We start from the raw sequence: 14,254 nt of genomic DNA, 5'->3' as shown, positions 1-14,254 counted from the left end.
CTTCAACTATTCACTTTTCTTTCCAATCCATGTAATTTGTAGACTGAAAGTGGTTTTATATACTGGACAGCACTAGGGTTCAGTTTCCTTTTACCAGGGGTTATAAATTTGACTGGACAGCAACAATTGCTTTTTAATCTAAGCAAACTGGTATGTCAGAGGCAATCAGAATGGCAAAGCCATCCCAGGAGTATCCTAATAATCCCAATGAATCACTTGGCGTTGTATGAAACTGAATAGTTGAACTCTTGGCACAGAATGTCACAAACACTTAATGCAGCAAATATATGCAGCTGCAAACAGTGAGCTCAGGGACACTTCCCTTCATAGTGTTTGTACTCCTGATCAACTTCTGCTCTTTTGGCATTAGTTTCCAATCATATTAGCATATTTTATTTTTTAAAAACAATTTCCCATAGGAAAAACCTGACACAAATTTAGGGATGTTATTTGCTATTCCTACCAATGGTTATATGTTACATTCAGAGAAAAAGATCAGGAAAAAATCTGGGAGGGCTCTGATATAAGAGAAAATCTATCAATATAGTTAATAAAATAAGGAGACCAAAGTTTTTCCAATGAGACACTTCTTAACACAAATTATTGACACACAAATGACATTGATTTCAGAGGAAATATTTCAGTGAACCACTGTAGCCCTTCTTAGTGGTGTTTGGAGTCCAATTTGTAGCATTTCAAACATATTAAGTGAGCATTTCAAAAACAATGTTCTTCAACTAAATTATATACCATTTATGGAAAGACATGCAATAATGCCATTTTTAAACCCAAAATAAAGGTGCAATCTATCTTAATTCCATTTGGATTAATATATTCTATTAGTTTGAATTACATGCAGATTTTTAAAACTGAAACTAGAAATGCTGCTTTACACACATAATCAGAAATGTTTCAATCTACCTAACTGCACAGAGCTATTTTCAAATGAAACTAGTCAGTAATTAACCAGACTAAGCCAGTAACCTTACACTAGGTTTCTTTATGTGTGTGACTCCTACTGCCTCTAAACAACAGCTAAAGTACATTAACTCTGTTAGTGTCCTTAAAGTGTAAAATGTTGTTGAATTGACAAGTGTCTATAAAACATGTATCACAGTCTCTTGTCTATAGTAAGTCTGGATAAAAACAGATGTTCTGACTTGAAAATCACTTATCTTTACAACTCAAGAATCCCTGAGGAGGTTTAATCTAGTTGATTTAAAGCTTTGGTTCTTAGCATCAGTTTAGTAGTTCGCTGGTTTTACTTCTTTACTAGACAAATGCTCTTCTATGGACATGCTAAAAATTCTCAGTAACAACAGCTGCATAAACTACTGACTTAACCATAATTTCTAAAGCACAGGTGATCCTAACATTTTTTTCTACTGTGCATGTAAAAGTCTCCAAGTATCTGGAAAATTCAGGCCAATCACCATCTTCCTCTCATTCCAATTTCCATCTTATTTCACTATGGAACATACAGTAGAAGTCATTAAGCTGCATTTCACAGTTTATGGTTTTAATGGTTTTGCAACATTAGATGCACAATACATTTTCAAGCATCAAAAACCAGGCTTTGCTATCTAGCATTTCATAAAGATAATAAAAGCTAATGAGCACTCATGATCTATGATCTGACAAGACATCTGCTCTGTTCTTTCCAAGATAAAATACTCACCCTGCCTTGTTCTGGCACAGTGGGAGAACAAATATAAACCAATTAACCATTCTAAACTATAAGCTATATTAAGCTATAGTTTCTCAACAGGCTTTTCATACCCTGTTGCTAATAGGGCACAGGTGTCCTAAAAAACAGTTTTTCAATGCAGTAATTAAATCCTGCTAACTTCACATGGTCAGCTGCAGTCAACAGCACTGTTCAGTTTCAGCAGGAAAAAACCCTGTTCAAAACAAGCAATAACAAGGTTGATGTTATACCAAGAGTCCAGCATCAACAGCTCTCTTCCCATTATCTACATATTTACATCATGCATTCTTATTACAGGAGGATTTTAGAGGAATTTCATTCTAATCTCTGAGGGGGGTAAGCAGTGCAAACATTACAAGAAATCCTACAAGATGCATCGTAAGGGACATGACTAACATAGGGCACAGAGGCAACAAGAATAATTTACTGTGAGGCTGGAATAGGGAGATGTGTCATAGGGAACTGTTGAGAACATTAAAATTCTGCTCTCCCTTACATTTCAAAGCCAGCTGCCAAGCATGCTAGGTGAACTGTTTGAGACCAAACTCAGCTTGTTGTCACCTACAGTATAATACAGACGTGAAAAAAAGAAAAATTCTTTTTTGTCTTCATTCAGCCTTGCAGTATAACTTATTTTGAACACTGCAGGAGCATGGAATGTTTTGGCTTCCTGGAAACTGCTGTATATTACTGTAAATAAAACATGTGAAAGGGGAAAAAAAAAAAGCACACACTGCATAGCAGTTAACAAACAACATTATTTAGAGTAAAACCTTAAAGACAAAAATCCCAGTTTACATAAAGAAAATACCCAATGCCTGACAAATACCTTGTACTGCTCAAAACACTGTCCTCTATCAATGTACCTTGCAGAAGCACATAATAAAATAAGCAATAGAACCAGGGAACCAAGCACAGCCCAGCTGTGCAAGAAAGCCAAGTGCTTTTGCTAAACTGAAGGATCCAAAGCAACTGGGATTAAATGTTAAAACCCCACACATTCTCAAATATCTGACCTATTCAAATAGCCTAAGCTTCCTCAAGCATGCCAGAGAAGACCAGCATCTCCCCATTTCCTTTCAGGAAAGGGAATGAAATCTTTGTGATTTCAATGAGGATTAAGTGGGCAAGCTTTGGTCCATTTCCCTGCACTTCTTATCATCCCATTCACTTCTATTGCTTTCACTTGGTTTTGGATTTTTTTTCCTTTTTTTCCTTAACATTTCATTTCTTTAGTTTCTTCTACTCTCTGTTTATTTACCTTTCTTCCCTGATTTCAGGATTTTAATTTGAGTAATTTTGGCAAGTTTTAGATCTTTTCACTGCCCCTCATTTCATCTCAGTCCATTTGGTTGTAGTCACTCTATTTCCAAATTTTCTGGGTTTTTTTTCAATTGCACTTTTTTTATTCATATCTCCTTTCCAGAGTTTGTTAAGATTTTGTTGTCTCATTTCAAGACTTCATTCCCTTTCCTGAAAGCAACAGCCAAGCAGCTTTCCCTGGACTGTTCTGCTGGAAGTGTCTGCTCTTTCCACTACTTAAAACTGGTATTCTTCTCATGTGGCAGCCACAGACTCAGAATTTAAACCAACATTTATACAACATGTGCACAAACAGAACCAAAAAGGAAATGAAGCTAGTAAGTTCATGTATAAAGCTTAGTCCAGAAGGAAATTAGTGTGGCAAGATGGTCCATGGATTTCTCTCTCACTCCCCCAGAGAGGTTATGTATGCTGTAAATTAAAATAAATAAAATCTGAAAAAAACACCAGCAATAAATAATTCTATATAAATTTTGGACATGAGATTCTAAGTACCACAGTTTTGTCACTTACCCTAATAAGTGACTTACCCTAATAAGCATTTTTTTATGTCTATCCATACACTTTGACAATGACTCCTTAAATACTGGTTCCATGACAATTTAAATTATAGAAAGAGTAATAAAATCCTCATAGAAAAAAGAATAATCTGCCCACAGAGACAGACAAATTTGTCACATTCAGATTCTGATTAAAATATTAAAATTTAATTAATACCTTTTGAACATACAATTATATCAAGGAAAGAGTAAAGGCATTCAAACAATGGATATAGATCTTAAACAATATTTACAAATTCTGAACTGCAAGTTGACTATAAAGTCACAAATACTTTAAATATTTAGTAGAATATAGTTTAAATTCTAATATAAACTAGATAAACTCAATCTGTTGGGTTTTTCCAGTCATAACAGTCTAATCTTTACATATTATATACATTAGAATACTAAAAAGTTATAAAATTTTCTTTCTGTTACTATGCAAAGAAATGGAAAATACATCAGCTCTGTCTTACTGTACAATATTCCAATTGAACTTTCTGTAGTGGTCTGCAAAAATAAATGGCACTTTCACATGCAGCAAGGCATAAAGTACAAGTCTTTTCATTTGCAGTATTCCATCCGAGTGCAAAGTAAACTGCAATGCAAATGTCATTTACCCACATAGTTGGAAATCAAATGTAAACTGTGGAAAGAGATTCTGACAAACTTTTCTCAGATTGAAGTAATAATGAAAAGCATGTAAACTGATTTCCATATAGATCTGTAATTTAAAAAAAATGAAAATACAGCATACTGAGAAGTTAGTTATGATGGTATCAGAGCTACCTTGAGAACACAATAATGGAGGGAAAGCCGATGATGCTGTTCTGAAACCCAGCCAATGGGCTGCAGCATCAAAGATGCTTCTCTATTGACAGTTTCCAAAATTACTTCTGCCACTCAAAATTGCACATTAACAGTCAGATGGGTTTTCTAGACTTCATTATGCCATTGTGTAACCATAGCTTCCACAGTGCAATGCCACAAGAAGCCTGTCTTTCAGGATTTCTTTACTTGGATATTCAGGTAACTTGAGCATGTTGATACTGAAAAAAAAAAAAAATCGACAGTAAAGATTTCTGATCAAAAACCCCAAAGAGATCACATGTATGAAAGAAAAAAAGCCTGTGCAGACTTTTAGTACCACTGAGCATTTGAATATATTGTAGGAAATTAAGTTGCTTTTCACTTCAGTAAGTTATAATACAGTAATTTAAATTTAATATTCCTTTATTAATTTCACCATCTTTAATTAGACAAATTCGAGTTGCAAACAATGAGCAAACATAATGTAACATCTTTTGAGATAAACCCACCACTTTCATGTTGGAGAGTGAATACTGCAGAAACTGTTTAAATTTTTTTTGACCTTTTAATATTCTAGAGAACTGTATTTTTGACTGTGACTGACATGAAAAAGCCCTGGTTTTAAGATATTTTAATGGGAATAGTTAACATACCATGTGCTTGATGTTGGTAAAAGATTTGCAGTGTATGGCACAGCAGCAATAGTAAAATTTTGCAATCCGCTGCCACCCATTATATGGGCAAAGCCACCATGAGGCACCCTGGAACTGAGAAAATGTACAAAAGTTAGAGCAGTGCCATAATGTTATAAGACAAAATAATGTAATCTTTACACTGAAAATATCTCTTACTTAGGATAATTTGACAGTTACTAATACTTTTACTAAAGTTCCCTTTTTCTTACTGATATAAAAATTCTTGTTGTTTAAAAGTTTTTAATTACAAGACCAAGTAATACATTGGTCCACTGACAATAGGCACCATATTGTTTGGCTGACATTTAAGATAATTCTGCCTGCAAGAAGGACTCATTTCTATAACCAGTTTTTGTTGCAGAATGTTCATAGAATCAGAATATTCTATGGAAAGGACCCACAAGGATTGAAATCTGGCTCCTAACTCTGCAGGAACAACACCCTGTGCCTGAGACTGCAGTCCAAATCCTTCTTGAACTCTATTAGGTTGGGGCAGTGACCACTTCCCTGGGGAGCCTGTTCCAGGGCCCAACCATCCTCTGGGGGAAAAGACTTTGCCTAGCATCCAACCTAACCTCCCTGACACAGCTTCACAGCATTCCCTTGGGTGCTGTCTCTGGTCACAGAGAAGGGATCAGTGCCTGCTCCTCCACTGCTCCTCCTGAGGAAGCTGCAGACTGCAATGAGCTCTCCAAGGTCCCTCTCAGGCTCCTCTTCTCCAGACTGAACAGACCAAGTGTCCTCAGCTGTTCCTTATACAGCTTCCCCTCAAGGCCCTTCACCATCTCCATGGTCTCTTTGGATGCCTTCTAACAGATTTATATCCTTCTTATATTGTGGCATTATCTCAGTTAAGACAAACATGTCTATTTATGCTTCAAGTTTAAGCTACATCACAAAACAGTTTATTCTCTGATTACTATCTGTGGGACAAATGACCAAAGTGTCCTTGACATGTCTGTTCATTTACTTCTTCAGACCAAATATTTCAAGTAACTAATAAAACCATTACATCAGTCACACTACAGCCCAGTGACAAACTATGGCAAAACTAGAACACACTAAAAAATCACTAGCATCTTCAGGAATGCAATCTCACTTAATCATTTTTTTTCCCTTTACCAATGTATTATTCAAAGATTACTCCAGGTGTAAATGGGCAATTGCCCATTGTTCAGACTCCCTCTCTGTAATTCGAAGCTAACAAATAGAATAAAATTCAGATATTTTCATAATATCAACTTAAGCCAACATACACTACAAGATAACATCTTGCTAGCACCACCCTTGCATCCAAAAACACCTCAAAAAAAAAAAAAAAAGAAAAAGAAAAAGAAAAAGGAAAAAAAAAAAGCCAGAAGCAAGTGTAACAGAAGAAGTAATGTTTCCACTCACAGTAAAACTACCTGGCAAAAATGCACAGGCATAATGGCTGCTGCTGCTGAATGTGAAGGAGCTGGGATACAACTCACAGTAATACCTTTTAAACACACCTTTTAGAACTAGCTGTAGTATCCAACACATAAATCTGTATTACCCAGCTTAACAACAGCAATGTTGAGCATATAGTTCAAACACTGCTAGACAAAGTAACCACTACAGAGAGAAGTGCTGATTATTTGCAGCATATAATTTCTGATACAAATGGAATTGTGCTTACAGCAACAATTCAGAGCAGCAGTGAAGATGGTTCATCAGTACTCTTATACCACAGTTTTGGCTCACATTCCAACACAGTTCTGCCTCGCCTGCAATGATTTTTTTTTTCTCTCCTTTGAAAAGCATCCCAGATTCAAATCAGCAATAAACAGAGACCTAACTGCTGAAAACTTCTTTCAGTCCACTATTATCTAAAAGTTTTTTCAATGTAACTTATAATACTTTCCATAAAACAGGTGAAAATCATAAAGCATGGGCAAGGCTTTGAACATTTAAAAGAAAGAGACTGCTGCCAACTTTTGCCTCCAAGAATGAGTTTTCTCTCCAAGCAAAAGACTGCCAATATAGTAAAGAAAACCTTCTAAACACATGCAAGAAATATCACAATAGCTGTGTGCAAGAGCAACAATACAATTTCACAGCTTTGGAAATTTCTACGTTTACATCTGAATCACGACTTTTCTACCTATTTTGCCACTGACAAGTTTTGCATAAATTTGCTTGGAATGAAAACACTGTAGAAGAGATTTTAAGCTTGTTTCCTTATGTTTTCTTATCCTTATATGACAGTAGACATATATATCTTTCATATTTAACAACTATACTGAATTTTCCTTAAAAGAGCATAAGCATATTGCTTATTGCTCCACAAAAACTACAGTCCCCAAAGAAGTTCTATCCAATCTTTGCAGCTGTAGAATTCAAATAAAGTAGAACTTATCATTTAGAATCTACCAAGCTGTCAACACTTCCTTCCAACTGTTCACTAAAAACCCCATCAGAAGTTGCCAGTAGAAAATTAACAATAAATTAGCCAAATACTATTATAAATATCAAACAGATCAAGAGGAGGAAAAATAAGAAAAGCTTGTAGTATTGGCAATATCTCAAGCAGCTGTTAGATGAGAAAGAATAAATGGCATCCTAAGTGAACTTTCAGATCCCCAACATGAGCCACAAAAACAATTAGGCAACTTTTCTTGAGTATGCTAAGACCTCCAAATATGTTCAAACTTTGCTCATGACAATTACTTTACTATTAAAAGAGTCTCAAAATTGGTATTAACAACAAATGCAATGTTATCTCCACTGAAACCACCAAAGGAAGTCTTCATAAGAGAAAAAGAGAAAGAGATGTAAAAATGGGGAAAGAAGGCAAAAGGAAAAGTTTAAGAAATATTTAGAGATGTCAGAGAAACACTGAAGAGATAATCATAAATCTATTTTATTTAATTCACTTGATTACTTTAATAGTCTTTGATTGGAAAGAAAGAACAGTTTCACTTCACGCATGCGCAAAAAAATCAAGTAAGTGAAAGTACAGAAGAGAATAAAGGGAAATGGAGGGAAAAAAAAAAGACTTTTGAATATAGCCTGCAAAGCAGTACCCATAGAAACAAATTCTTCACTAAGGCCAGAAAAACATCATAGTTTGAAATCAGGTATAATTTTAATGTAAAATTTTAGTTAAGATATCAGCTGACTACTGGCTAGGTAGTACTAGGCTCACAGAAAAGTCAGCATCTAAGTCTTCCATTTAAAAGAAAGTAGGACTGTCTGGGGATTTATGTGCAAAAATACCAGCTGCATATCACTATTAGAGGTAACTTTCAAAAGTTAAATATTTATGGGAAAATACATCTATTGCATTTCAAACACTGAAAAAAAAACAAAGGGTTCCTCCTAGATGATACAGGGAAAAAAATCCTAAACAGATTGTTTTTAAATTCTAGACCAGAGTTCTTAAAGCCACACCAAAAATTTCTTTCCTACTAGCAAGCAAATGGGTAAGAACAAGACAGTAGGTGATTTGTGACCAAAACAAATAATGCTGACGCACATATTAATCAGACAGTGTAACTGTTTACTTGACAGAAAGCACCTCTTACAGTCCAGTAGATTATCCCAAATGCCATGAAAATACTGAATGCCACTTCAGTATCATCTGGAATGTTTTAAGAAGCATTTGAAACATGACCTTACATTTTAAAGATCCTTATTTGCTGTTTAGATTTAGAAATGGACTGGTCCACTAAAAATGAAAGACCAGCAGTTGGCATGCCACACATGTGCAGTTACAACTTCAGGAATCATTTCTTCAGAGGACAAAAAGATCAATGTGCATACAACTAGCTTCTTAAATCCTCCATGATCCCTAGAACCAAGGAAATTCATAATAAAACAAGTGAAACTAACAGAATTTGGAGACCAGACCATTTGATGATACATCTGTGACTGTGAAATTCCTTAATATAAAAGGTAGTTTTGATGATCTTAGTTTGTATTTTATCTTTGCTTAACCACAAAACTTATACACAAAAGGTCAACTACTCTACTAATCCTAGAATATTAAGGGAACATCAAACCAAGAAGATGCTGTGATCTCTGCCTGCTCCCAGAAAAAGACTGGACTGCACAACTCAGGTGTCACATTTATGTCTATGGATCCACTTTGTGAAATGTCTGTACCCACAAGCTCAGCAACCCACCCAGCATACAGGGGCATTTTTTGCTAAAATATTCCCTCACTGCACCCAAACCGTAAGGGAAATAAAAGTGGCTTTCCCTAGAGAACAAACGGAATTTAGAACAGAAAACCTTTATAAAGCAGACAGTCTTCCATAAGGCTACATCTTTACTTATCTTGACACAGTGCACTAATGTTAAATTCAACTCAGCTTGAGGAGAAGGATATTCTGTTTATATTGACTGAATGTACTTATCTCATAGATTACAGCCTCAGCTGATTGCTGGAAAAGCCAAGAGTTACATAAACATGCAACAGGAAAAAGAATATAAAGCTCATTTAAATTCACTACAGCCTTGTCAAGAACAGCCTGGACAGCAACAAAGGCCTCTTGCAAAGTGGTCAAGTATAATAAATAAGTAATCAATCATTTTGCAGGCAACAGAGACAGCAAAAGTATTAACACACACTTTGTCTACTTCCATCAACATATAGAACAACCAGTATGCAAAACAGTTTCCAGATGATCTTTTATGGTCTCTCAAGTCTCTTGTCTTATTTCAGAGTATCTAGACAATGTATTTGTTCTTACAGAAGAGTATCTCACCTGCCAGTAACAAACTGTAATAGTAGCACTCTCTCTTCCTGAGTTAGCTCTTCCACCACGTCCCAGAACCACTAAATGACAAAAAAATTAGTTTGTATTTTCCATTAAATACTTGTAGTACTTGAAAATATACTGAAAAAAACAATAAATGGAATATATGTAAGTTTTCTACTTAAATTATGGAATTTTTTGACCAAATAAATAAATAAATAAATAAAGTTAATTAATGTAGAAATACAATATAAAAAACCCTCCACAAATTTCAGCCAAAATAAGCTTCCACAAACACACACACATAATGACAAAAATAAAACCAAATTTCAAAATTTTTAAATTAAATAGTCTACATTGTTAAAAAAAGAAAACAAACAAATAAAGAATTTTACCTGAATAACTTGGTCTCCTCTCTCATAGCCACTGGTGTATTCAGTATTTTTTAACCAGTCACTCACATCAATTTCTGGCATACCAGACAACAAGAGCTCCTTCAGGAGAAGCACATAGATTGTCATTAATCCTCCTGACTAACCACCTATTTCAAGAGTTAATGCTACTTTGAGAAGTAGAAAGCTTGCAGTGCTTTTTTAGTTTATTGCAACCTTATGGAACCCACAACTAAATTTTAATACACGAAGATTCTTGAATTCAGAAAACTTCACATGATCTCTTTAATTTAAGTATGCACTAGCAAGAGAGAAAAATTATTGCCTAAGAACCTACAAGAAAAAACCTCCAAGTCTTGCCATGGCTTCAGAGAAAATTTGAGATGTGTTGGTTACAGAAGATCAAACCACCAACAAGCATTTACTGGAATTTGATACTGTGACTCAGAAAATGTAAAGACAATAGACAGCATCTCCTTACTCTTATAGGATTTCTGTCCTCCTCAAGCAAAATATTCAAAGACTTAAAAGCCACAACATACTGATTCCATACTGAAATTACAATTTAGGGCATTTCTAACTGCCATGTGAAGTTTCAGGAAGATGGTAATCCTGAGTAATTTGAAAAAGCAGGAATACAAATAATGAGATCCTCACTGATAGATGCCCAGGAAGCAAAGCCAATGTGAAATCTACAAAATCTTTATTTTGTGGTTACTGAGCTTTACTTCTATATCATTTACACTGCTGATGAAATATGCTGAACAAAGCATTTAAAAACATGTAGGCATTTCATCTTACCAGTTCATATTCATCAAAAAGTTGGATCAAAGATGGTGGAATGAACATATGGAAGCCTTGTAAAAAGGCATTTATCTGAGGCTGAATGGCTCTTGTCATTCTGAGCTCTGTCACAAGCTGGACATACTCAGCCTGCAACATAGGAAACAATATTAAGATAGACCCCAGCAAAACCACACAGTGCTCAAACAAACTCACACACACAAATGCAGTCCTCAATGCATCACAAATCTCTTCCACTGGAACATAGCAAGAGTCCTTTGCGTTTTTCACGTGGAAGCAACCCAAAATAAGCCCCTTCTGCTCTTCTGCCTTCCTTCCTAAGACATTTACAAAACACAAGTGTTTGAATTGTTACAAAAACCAAAGTCCAAAAATGGGGACTCAGTCTAGGATAAAGGAAGCAAACAAAACTTAATTTGTCATGCCCACATCTAATACCACTTCCGTTAAGCTCAATTAAGGGCATAAGCACCAATGTTTGTAAGCAAAAATATTCTATTTAAGCAAACTGACATTACCTAGGAAAAAGGGCTAACTTCAGAAGGAATGCTCGTGAAACAAAAAAGCTTCCTTGTTTTCCCCTCCCTGTCTCTTGAAGCCTAAAATAATACATAATAAAGCCTGCAGAGTTTATTAGTCTTAATAAGAATTACATTTTTTTAAAGAAAGTCTTGAAAAATCCTTGGTTTTTAAAAAAGAAAACCACCAGAAAACAACTTCCATCATAGCCAGGGAATAGATTATAACATATTTTAGAGATCTGGGGGCTCCTTTCCCTTTAAAAGATGCCAGCCAGAAAAGGAATCCACCAGAACTTTGCTTTTGTTAAGAACACAAAAGCCTAGGTGGCGTTAATGGAAGAAGGCTTTTAGAAGGAGACAAGTAACTTTTTGAAGGGAAAAGTGCCTACATTAAAATTCTATAAAAATGTCTTATCTACCCTGACCAAATTACACAAGTTTAATAAAGTTTCTTTACTCAAGAAAATAGTTTTCTACTTGAAAACAAAATTTATTCCTAGATTATTTAGGTACTCTGTTCAAAGAAATGTTTTGACTTCGTAATCATGACTCTTAATAAGAAAATCATGAAATGTATCTCCCAATTAAACCATCTCAACTATCAGCTTTCTTCAAGAGACCAATCTTACAAAAATACTACTTTGATTTTTAATTTTAAAATATTTCAACCTAAACTTATATGTTCTGAACCTGCACAAAAGCAACCAAGCATTTTTTCTTTCCTCCCTTTCTGAAAAAGAGAATAAACTATGCAACATTTCAAAACAGAAGGATACTTGTTGAACCCAGCTCCTTACATTCACAGATGTACAGAGGGGTGGTTTGCAGTTGAAAGATACTTTAAAATGAATTATCACCATTTTATTAGATTGAGAGAACAATTAATTTGTGAAATGCTCTGAAGAAGAACATGACCTAAGAATATCTTCACCTGCAGAACTGGTCCCAAAAATCTAGTTTCAGTCTAGTAATCTCCCCAGGTTGCTCCTACTATCAGTGGAGCTGAAGACAGCTCCCTTCTCTGAGGACTGAGAGACAGCCAAAGGAAATTAAGTGCACTAGACAAAATTATCATTCTGTGAATACAGAAGAAATCAGAAATTTTTGGAATACCAGGATTCAAAACAATAGTAACACTGGTTGTTTTCAATGATCAGAAATGCTTGTTTTACATTTCTTAAACTGTTCTTTTGTAAATTAGGCAACCCAGAAAAACAGGGCTGAGGAAAGAAAAATTCACAACCTTATTTTGAAAAATTCATTTAAAAATTACTTATTTTATGCTTGACAAAAACACTACATTGAACACTTTAATTATGAGAGAAAGCAGCTGCTGTAGTTTAGGTGTAACAAGAAATGTTTAAAATAGCCTGGAACAGCCAAGCATCCTGGCTATCAGCACTGGCATGTGATGAAAGACCAGTAGCACAGAATTTACATAATACATGTCAGTAAACAACCTGGTCAATTTGTTTTGCTTTCTGTGCACTTCATTTACATTTTTTCCCCTCTGAAGCCTTAGGAGCACATTACAAAACAGAAATACCTACATCATTTCAGATCTACATATGCATTCCTACATAGTACATAAAGTTATGATCCAGGCTTCTTTAAGGAAGAGAGATTTGATTGAACACACATTAGATGGGCATCACAAATATAATGGCAAAGTCTAGTTTGGGTGAGGGGTTGTTCTGTATTTTATTTTGAGGTAAATAAAGCAGAGATCATGCTTCCTCGATTTCACAATCCCATATACTGTGAGACGAGGATCAATGGTTATGATGATTTTCAGATTCAGAGAGCAGCTCCATTTTAAAGCTGCCTGGAAAAAAAAAATACCTGCAATTTTACTGACAAACAGAATGGCAAGCTCACAGACAGGTTCTGAGAGGACTGAGAAAGCCACAGGATTGTGGAGATCTGCACCATTCTCTAATATAACATAAAGTTAAATCTTGACTACACCTGATTTTATTTTTTTCCTAAAAAGTAGAAAGCTGCAAAACGATACACAGCAAAGAGCAAAGATAAATTCAGGACAAAGTCTGACTTTTCCCTTTGAAGTCTCTCCATTGCCATGACAAAAGGCATTTGAACCAAGCTATAACTGTATTTCAGCTGGGCTACATGGACACAGCAATTGCAAGACATGAATATTTGCATCATCTAATTGTCCCACAACCATTCACCTATTACACAGTTGATATAAGAAAAGAAAATTACCCCATTCAAAGAAAATAACACTTTAGCTCTTACTGGTAATGCATTTACTCTGTTTCAGCTTTCAATGAGAGAAAGGGACTGCTGGGTGGTTTCTGTGCAGGGAGGGGCAAGGGTGTGTTTTATTCTGGTTTTGGCACGGGGATTTTTGTGTGCATGTGTTTGTTGTTTAGGTTTTTTAAGAGATAAAGATTCATTCATATACAAGTAATCTGCTAGTGTGCATACACAGCAAATTCTTTTAGAAGGTGAATTTTCTTCTCCCAGAGCTATAATAAATACAATGAGTTTTAAACAGTGATCTATTATTCCTTGGGTAAAGGCAGAAAAAAAAACCAAGCTATCACTTGCAGGAGAAAAAGAGGTTTTTGTTTATAAAGTAGACACATTCCTATTTAAACTGATAGAACAGCTAAGCCAAAACATACTGCAAAACTATGTTACATTAGATGAACAGGAAAAAAATTCCCAAAACCACTAAAACACATATCTTTGATTTTCAACATCACAGTCAT

The 14,254-nt window shown here is 35.1% G+C and overlaps 1 protein-coding gene across 3 annotated transcripts in view; it reads right to left on the bottom strand.

The window, feature by feature from the left end:
* Positions 1-3,716: 3,716 nt before the first annotated feature.
* HACE1 (HECT domain and ankyrin repeat containing E3 ubiquitin protein ligase 1) overlaps positions 3,717-14,254 on the bottom strand; it is a 52,881-nt gene continuing 42,343 nt past the window's right edge. For all 3 annotated transcript variants that reach the window (XM_054629861.2, XM_054629862.2, XM_054629863.2), the window contains 5 exons: positions 10,993-11,124; positions 10,195-10,293; positions 9,809-9,879; positions 5,034-5,147; positions 3,717-4,619 (listed from right to left, as the gene is read on the bottom strand). In XM_054629861.2, the coding sequence (XP_054485836.2) occupies positions 4,517-4,619; positions 5,034-5,147; positions 9,809-9,879; positions 10,195-10,293; positions 10,993-11,124 (519 nt within the window). In that variant the 3' untranslated portion in view covers positions 3,717-4,516. The remainder of the gene's footprint in view (positions 4,620-5,033; positions 5,148-9,808; positions 9,880-10,194; positions 10,294-10,992; positions 11,125-14,254) is intronic.

The sequence above is a fragment of the Agelaius phoeniceus genome, chromosome 3 (assembly GCF_051311805.1).
Source record: "Agelaius phoeniceus isolate bAgePho1 chromosome 3, bAgePho1.hap1, whole genome shotgun sequence".
Taxonomy (NCBI): Eukaryota; Metazoa; Chordata; class Aves; order Passeriformes; family Icteridae; genus Agelaius; species Agelaius phoeniceus.
Note: the sequence above shows the minus strand (reverse complement) of the source record. Positions and strands in the feature narration are given on the sequence as shown.